Source organism: Gallus gallus, chromosome 9 (assembly GCF_016699485.2).
Source record: "Gallus gallus isolate bGalGal1 chromosome 9, bGalGal1.mat.broiler.GRCg7b, whole genome shotgun sequence".
Lineage (NCBI taxonomy): Eukaryota > Metazoa > Chordata > Aves > Galliformes > Phasianidae > Gallus > Gallus gallus.
The window spans coordinates 20,175,909-20,184,181 of record NC_052540.1 but is presented as its reverse complement, the minus strand read 5'-3'; the positions used below and the strand labels follow the sequence as shown (position 1 = coordinate 20,184,181).

General features: G+C 46.9%; 1 protein-coding gene across 1 annotated transcript in view; it reads left to right on the top strand.

Moving 5' to 3' along the window:
• The first annotated feature begins 137 nt into the window (after nt 1-137).
• LOC424998 (multiple EGF-like-domains 6-like) overlaps nt 138-8,273 on the top strand; it is a 163,006-nt gene continuing 154,870 nt past the window's right edge. The window contains exon 1 of the mRNA XM_040706138.2: nt 138-343. Coding sequence (XP_040562072.1) covers nt 138-343 — 206 coding nt within the window. The remainder of the gene's footprint in view (nt 344-8,273) is intronic.

Sequence of the window (8,273 nt, the reverse complement as noted above, 5' to 3'; positions counted from 1 at the left end):
GTCCAAATTGGGATGATGACTCGGGACATAATTAACACTCAGCTTTGACATAACGAAGGTCTGTTATTTTATGAAGAAAGATTTCCTGGGCTTTAAGAAATAAAATGATTGGAAAACGATGTGCTCCGCGGGAGGTAATGAGATTAGCCCGACCCAGAGTCCTGCGGAGCTCCAACTGCTCCAGATGCATGGAAAGGAGGGGAGGGGAGGGCTCAGCCGTGCGGTGCGGATCTCAGGGTACAATTCTAAGGTCAGAGAAGGGCTCTATGTTTCCTGGCCGTGGAGAAGAAATCCCCCCGCTGCTCTCAGCCGCAGAAGTTAATTGGGGGCAACTTAAAGCGAGGTAATGGGGGCAGGGAGCGCTGAGCCCCATAGCGAGGAGCCGAAGGGGTATGTGAGCGTAAGGGTTGTGTGAGCGCAAGGGGTCCGCGGGGGTTCCTCGCCGGGGTCTCTCCGCTCCCAGCCCCGGTGAGGGGCGGGCTGTGGGCCGGGCCTCACCGCCCCTTTATAGGGTTTGGAGGGTGGTGGGCGGCTGCTGCTGAGAGGGGCGCGGAGCCGCGCGCGATGGGAGCGGTGTGGCTGTGCCTCGGGCTGGGCTGGGCGCTGGCGGCCCGCGTGAGCAGAGCGGAGGAGCCGAGACTGCAGAGGGGCATGTGAGTGAGGGTTGGGAAGGGGGCGTGCTTTGTTTGAGGGCTCGGGGGCAGAAAGTTCGGGTGGAGACCGGGAGGGCTCCGGTGATGCTCTCGGGGCTGAGGTTTTCTTCTTCCCGGTGCTGCTGGGTGGCAGCGCTGAGCCGCGCGCGGTGCTGCCGTGCGCGAGGGCTGCGGGAGCGTTACCTGCGGCGCGAGAAGCGCAGCAAAAGCAGAGGAGCGAACCTCAAAGCCGCCCGAGAGCTGCACGGACCGCGTGCACGCGGAGCTGAGAGCCGTAGCAGCAGCGGCCCGCGGCAGTCGGCGGTGCGCGGACACAAAGAGCTGCAAGCGCGGCTCGCGCCGCGGATCGGCCCTCCCTGAGCAAGTTTCTGAGGTGCTCTCGGCGGTGAGCGCCCTTTGTTGAGGAATGCGAGGCGAAACGCTTGTCTTTTCGGACAAATCCTTTAGTAGGGCAGCCGGAAACGTGCACGGAATCCCACGGATGAAGTTTTCGCTCGTTGTAAGTGGAAATGCGATGGCTGGAAACTGTTGCGTGCTTTGTGTGGAGCGCTTCCCCCTGCGGAGCTCCCCTGCATTGTTAGGAGGTGGCCAACGCTCCGGCCTCCCCACCCCCCAGGGCGCTGCGAGAGCCGTCCTGAGGTGCCCGTACCTCCATCCCTGCCCTCTTTGTTCCTCCTACTATTTTATGTACTTTGTTCTCTCTTCAACTCCATCCCACTCTCGCAGAATCCACGGGCTGCTCTTTGGTTCCCTCCTCGTTACTTCTCGCGTCACAAAAGTGAAATGTCTGAGCCTGCGGTGCGATGTGTTCCCGGGCAGTATCAGGCCAATACACACAAACGGCCTCCAGCAGACTTCTGGTAAGCTTTACTCCATTTTGTAGGGCCACGGTGTGTAGAGAAGTCAGGTTAATCTTCTGCTGAAGCACTGCGCTTCGTGGAGCGCTCAGTGTTTCTTTGAGGCTTCTTTCTCTTTCTACAAGCAATCCTTCTAGAAGGGCTCTGCTGGCCCACACAGACCCGTGGTTGCTCTATCAGTAATAATGGGCATCCAGAACTTCTGATGGTGGTGCCAGCTGTGAGTTGCCCCTGAACAATTTCTGCTGGAGATGAGCGTGTGCCGTTTTGCCAGAGCCATTGCGAGCGGCTGTGCAGGAGAACAACCCCCTCCCCCCAGCCCTAACACCTGTGGCAAGTTCTGAGTGCCTTCTCCAGGTGGGATATCCCTGAAATCACTCTAATTTGCATTGCTTTTGTTGAGTCAGAGCAAGTGAAAGTATTCCTCCCCTCTCCCTTTGCCCTGCTAAGTGACTTTGGTGCACTCAGAAATACAAGAAGTCGTTGCCTGCCCTGCTTGCACTGCCATGAGTCACCTTTTCTGCTGTTTCAGTTTTGTTCTTTTGGTGCTGGTAATCTGTGGTCAATGGGTTAAGTACAACAAATGCATCCCTTGGCATACTTTGTGCTGGGTGCTTTCTTCCTTGGCATTTGCTGTTTTGACTGAGATCCTACCTGGCAGAGGGTAAGTGAGATGTTTCTCCTAATTGTTCTTGTTTCGCTGCTAACTTGAGCGTTTGCTCCTAGCTAGAAACGCACGGGGTCTGTGTGAATGTTGGTTTTCTGCCTCCAAGCCCCCTGAGGAGATATAATGCAGAACAGATCATGGGATGACTAACTCCATCAACCGTGTTTCCAGACAATTAGCCCTTGATGGTCCTATATTAGAACTTAAAGAACAACCAGGGTCCAAATACATTTTCACTAAATGCCATAGTTTTTAGACCTTGAGATGAGGAATCAACCATCTCTCATCACAAAAAGCTTATCATTAACAGTTCCCTCTGCTGCTGTAAGCCCTGTGGTTTAGAATTGAGGCACATCATGATATTTAAGTGGTGATGTGCAGCCATGTAACACTGAGCTTACATGCAGGATTGTGCCTAACAGAAAGCAGGAGTTGCTGTGGGCTGGGGCAGAAGTGGCAACTAAGACCAGAAGGCTTAAGCTGCTGTCAGAAGAGGAAAAACCTTTCTTTGAGAAGTATTCACTGTGTGTTTTAGAAGTATAGGTGCTTCCTCATAGTTATCCACACAGGACAGAGCAGGGGGAAGGAGTGGTTACAAGGTGAATGCTAAGACCCTCACTTTGTGCACTACTTCAGATCTTTCTTAGCAGGAACTGAGTCATGGCTCGGGGAATGGTTCCTTCTGCTCCCAGCTGGCACATAAGTGAGGGCTGCTTTGCACAAGTCACAAAGTGCACTCTGTCCCCTTCCACACTCAGCCCGGTGCCATGTTCTGTGGCTGGGCAGGCCTGGGATGATACATGAGAAGGACCTGCTTTGGTTTTACAGGATCTAATCTCAGTCTTTAATTAAAACCATTTTATTTCATTCTCTTAAATTGTCTGATGTTGCAGCTGCATATTGTCATGCTACCCATAGGCAAGTCGCTTTGAGTGCACCTCAAGGAGCACCTGGATTTAGAGCTGGATTCCTGGCTTAGAAACAGTTTTCAGGCTTCTTTAATTCCATGTAGGCTTCTTGAGGTAAATCATTCCCCAAAAGCAAACTGTAACACTCAGCTTTGTATCTACATTGGCAGCGGGTCAGGTAAACTGGGCTCCTCATCTGTAAAGGTGAATGTGTAGCAAAGGTATTGAGCTACTGTTGCAGGGCTTCGATGCTGACCCTGTGGTTGTGGACACTGTTTCAAAGTAACGCAAACTGCAATCCTTATTTCAGGCAAGCAGATGCAATTAAAAAGTTGAAGTCTGTGTTGTTGAGGACTGGAATGCATTTCACTGTAACTAGTGGTGTACAGGGTGCTTCCATACAAGAAGATATTTTTAGATCCTAATTGTTATTTGCACTGGATTTTAATATATTTGAAGTGACATTGTATGGGAACTGTTGAATCATGGCCTGAACCTCTGATTGACCACCTGAGGTGAGTGCTGATTCAGCTGCAGGGGCACAGGTGAATGCAATTTCACCTGAGTGACCGGAAGGGAGCCTGGCTGCACCCCTCCTAGACCCTATTTAAGGGCTGACTCCCAAGAAGGAAGGATCTCTATCTGGAGATCACTCCCCTTGGAGCCCTTCTGTGAGCCCAGGACATGGGTAAGCTCTTTATTTCATTACTCCTTTGTAAACATGATGATCTCTCTGGTCCTATACCTATTTACCTTACAATCTGTATGCCTGTTTGCAATACAGACATGCAGTTTGTTTGGCTATTATAAAGCAATGCAAGTACTTCCATAGGGTATATGGTGATACAGCTTTGTCTGGGAGCCTGGAATTTTGTCACAAGACTCTCCAGGTGATATGGAAGAAGGCTGTGTAATCATGTCTAGATGAGACACTGCCCCAGTGTATTTAGGTACCATGTTGCGTTTCTAAGCTCCAGTGATGCCCATTTGCAGTTGTTGAGAGTTGGTTTCTGGGGCCTGATGTGTGTTCAGGTTTGGGAGCTGAAATAAGCAGTGTGGTACATTTTTCCTTCTGCTTCTGTAATGGAAAATCCTCTGCTCCCAAAGATGGCGGTTCTTAATCCCGCTGTCCCTCTCCAGTATCCAGTAGCGGTTGCTAGGAAAGAAAATAAATACTGAAGAATTTCTCATCTTTGTGAATATGAATGTCAGGCTGAACAAGAAAATCAGTGCACTGCCATTCTAATGGCTGCACTACAGCGTGCTGCCAGCAGATCGAGCCTGTGCTGGGCGGCTCACTAACAGAACCACGTTAACAGAAAGTTGGCCTGGAAAGACTCTGTTCAGCAGAATTTCTGGAGGAAAATTAACTTAGAGTTAAGCTTTTTTTTTTAATAGATAGGAAAGGGCTTTCTGTCCCCTGGTATATTCATTGGCAGGAGGATTAAAGGGAGTGGATGAGCATCATCCTGCTGAAGTTCCTTTCCTGATTTATAATGCTTTATTCTTCGGGAGAAAAATGTGATCAAGATACTTCTATCTAAACTCTGGCATAGCCATAAAACAATGAAAATATGTGGTCATAAAGTCTGATAGCCTGAAGATGCTGAATTTTTGTAAGAGGGAGCTGCTCTGATTGACTGTAAAATATTTCCTGGTTACATCAGTGCCTGCTCTCATAAGGAGATCTAGTAACTTGCTACCCATAATCACAATAGCTTATACATGTACATGTATATATTTATGACTGTTTGTGAGAGTGGGTAATGATAGGACAAGGGGGGGAATGGTCTTAAATGGAGATGGGGAGGTTTAGGTTAGATTTTAGGAGGAATTTTTTCACACGGAGGGTGGTGACACACTGGAATGGATTGCCCAAGGAGGCTGTGGATGCCCCATCCCTGGAGGCATTCAAGGCCAGGCTGGATGTGGCTCTGGGCAGCCTGGACTGGTGGTTGATGACCCTGCACATAGCAGGGGGTTGAAACTGGATGATCATTGTGGTCCTTTGCAACCCAGGCCATATCCACATAGTATGAGCATAAAATCTGCAAGTTTAAGGCAAAGAAGCCATTCCTTTCTCTTACACCCGATGGGATTTGAGTTTAAGCTACTCTTCAAAAACACACCCTAAGGAGGAGAGAACTTGTCAATGCTTCTTCAGGTTTAATTAAGTGTCACTCTGAAATGTTGACGTGGCTCAGGTATTTATGCACACATCAGTCACATTAATGGAAAACCTGGTCTGACTCCTCAGCAGAACCTCAGTGTTGGAAATGATGCTTTGGATCTCAGAGAGTTAACAGCCCATATTGCAAAACCATGTTACTCACCAATTAAATACCTTCCCTCTTTGAACACAGTTAATGGATTTCCTCCTTCTGAAATCCAAGCCTGTTATTGCTTATGTTCTCTCTAAAATGTATTGCTTTTAATTTATTTCTGAGGAGAGAGAAATTTCCTTTCATTATTGCTGAATCAAAGCTTTTGAAGATTGTGCACTGAGCACACGCAGTCTTGCTCTTTTTGCTTTGGGTTCCATGCTGCTCTTGGTTTGAAACTCAGCATTAATTGTTCTGGGAGTGCACTGAAGACTTTCCTGCCTGTACAGTGCATGCTTTCAGCTGTGTTGGTTATACAAGCTGAGCTGTACATGTGGTTGTATTTCTTTTGGTGCCATTGACCTGTGGATGAGTATTCAATCCATACATTTGAAAGAGGAGAGTTAGAGGAATCTGAGTGCTGGAGTTCCTTCTTGGATTCTTTAGTGGAAGTATCAGGCCTCCTTTTAGTAAATCAACAGCAGCCTTTGGGCAGCAGACAACACCATGCCCATGTTCCTCACAAGGACCTGTGCCTTTTCTGTCTGGAAAGTAGCATGAGGAATCTGTGGGTTACTTAGGGCTTCAGTGTAAGTTTCCACTGTGAAAGATACAAATGCTCTGTTTTCTTGCTTACTACTGTTGAGCAGCAGGACACTGGTGTATACCTGTTAGTTACCACATTTCTGTTTCTTTTTGTGGCCAGAATTCATCAAATATTTAGCTCTACCAAAACTGCTTGGTGGCAATCCTGCCCCAGTGGTATCAACCTGAGGGTTTGTATGGGACTAAAGAATTGGGATATTTTAACACTAAAGATATCAACATTGTAAGAATTGAAGGTTTCCTGCATGTATTACACATTACTTCAGAGGTAAACTTTGAGGAAAAGTGCTTTAGTTAAAAATCTGGCATCCACTGTGAAGGAGATGGTAGAGTCTGAGGTAGTTCAACAAACAGCAGTGATGCTTTCCGCTGGCTTCACTGGTTTCAATGTCAAGCCATGCAGCATTCACTGTAAACAAAAACTGAGCTCTTTCTCCTTCTGGCTCAAGTGGTGTGATATTTTTCAGTGGTTTTCATTTTAATATTTTAGCATTAGATCCTCCTGTGCTTTCCTGCCAAGAGAAACTCGAGTGTGCGTACCTGGCAGACTTGCTGGGGTTACTTTTATTATTCACTCTTCTGCAGTGGAATGATAATTGAGCCTGGGTGTATTTAAAGTGAAATTTCATCCAGAAGTGCCAACTGCTGCTTCATGCCTTCCTCTTACAGCTGACTTCTGGGCAGTTGCTCACTCTGCCTTAGCAGTGTGTACATGCAAACTATTTGTTAGCCTCCTCCTATCTGACTTTCCGCATGGTTTGCTGTTATGCTGGAGCTGGATCCTTGAGCCACAGGTCCTTGAGCTGCCTGGAAGGCACTCTGCTGCTGGAAGGGTTTCTCAGTGCTGCTCTCTGATGCTGTCCTTTCCATTCTCTTGTTTAAAAATAGCCCCTGCCTAGAGATGTGTGGAGGTATGCAGCTAGCAGCACAAAAGCCAACCATGAAGAACACCATAGGGTTAAGGAGATGCTGACAGGTCATCTTGCCAATTATTTCCTATTTGGGTAGCAAACTCTTTACACTAAGTCTCACTCCAGCCTTGTTGTGGGATAACCTGCTGTTTTGGATGCAGTACACACAGCAGTGTGCTCAGCTTTCCTGCACATGAATGGCGGTTGGTATTTGGAGTTTATCAGAGTTGCATGCTGAAGTGATGATGCTACATTTGCTATCCCCTCTGGGTCTGTGCTTTACCTGGCACCTTACCTGATCCTGTAAAAACCAGCCAGAAAGTAGCAGAAAGTGTGAAACTGGGTGTTGCTGGGAGTATTTGGTTCAATTTAAAATAAATAAAATAACTCCTTGATTAAAGATGCAAGAAAAGTGACTGGGCAAATCACTGTTAAATGATCAGCGAGTACATGTTTATCTTCTACATTTCTTGCTAAACAAAACAGATTATTCTACCCTGGGGGAAGGAGGAGGATAGTTAAGTAGAAGCTGAAGGACTGATGTTGCAGCCTGATAGCAATAGGAACTTAAAATCTTGTTGTTGTTGTAATAGTTGAGTATGTAATTAATCATCTCATATTGATTTGCTTTGCATCTAGATGCAGTGCACAAAGGCTGGAGGAACTCTTGTGTTATTTAGCTGCTCCATCTAATCAGAGAGAGGATGTGAATAAGACGCAGCGGTGCATTAGTAACCTGTGGGGTTAAGAGTCTTCAGTGGCAGACCCGCATCCACAGATCCCGAGAACAGCAGTGATAATGAGACCTAATCTAAATGAGCCTGGTGCTCCCAATCTATATCCCAGAGGGCACATAAACATCACAAATATTGATACAGGATCAGTAGAGAGCAGGGATTGATTAGCGGTCAGGGGAGCAGGATGCCCTAATTGTCTCTGGTAGTGCTGATTAATTTTATCTGAGAAATGTGGGGAAATGAGCCTTAAAATAGTTGAAGGGCGGAAAGAAGAGTGTGTGGCAGACTTTAAAAGGAAGAAATGTCTCCTCTGTCATTCCAGTCTTTGTGAACTATTGTTTCTCTTAACCAAAATGTCTCCATATACAAAACTTATCCATATAAATAATTTTAACTTGCTGTTTAGATGTTTTCTTTACATTGTTTACTTCCTAATTTGATTTCTGCATTTGGACAAAATTTACTTTTTCCTTTTCCTCTTGAGACGCTCCTTATAGCAAACCCTAATCAATATCCTGTTTGCATACAGCGTTGTAGTGCTGAGCTGTTCCCTTCTGGAGCACAGCACGTTTCTGCAAGGGTCCGTCTGGAGCACTCTTACAGAAGGAGCTGC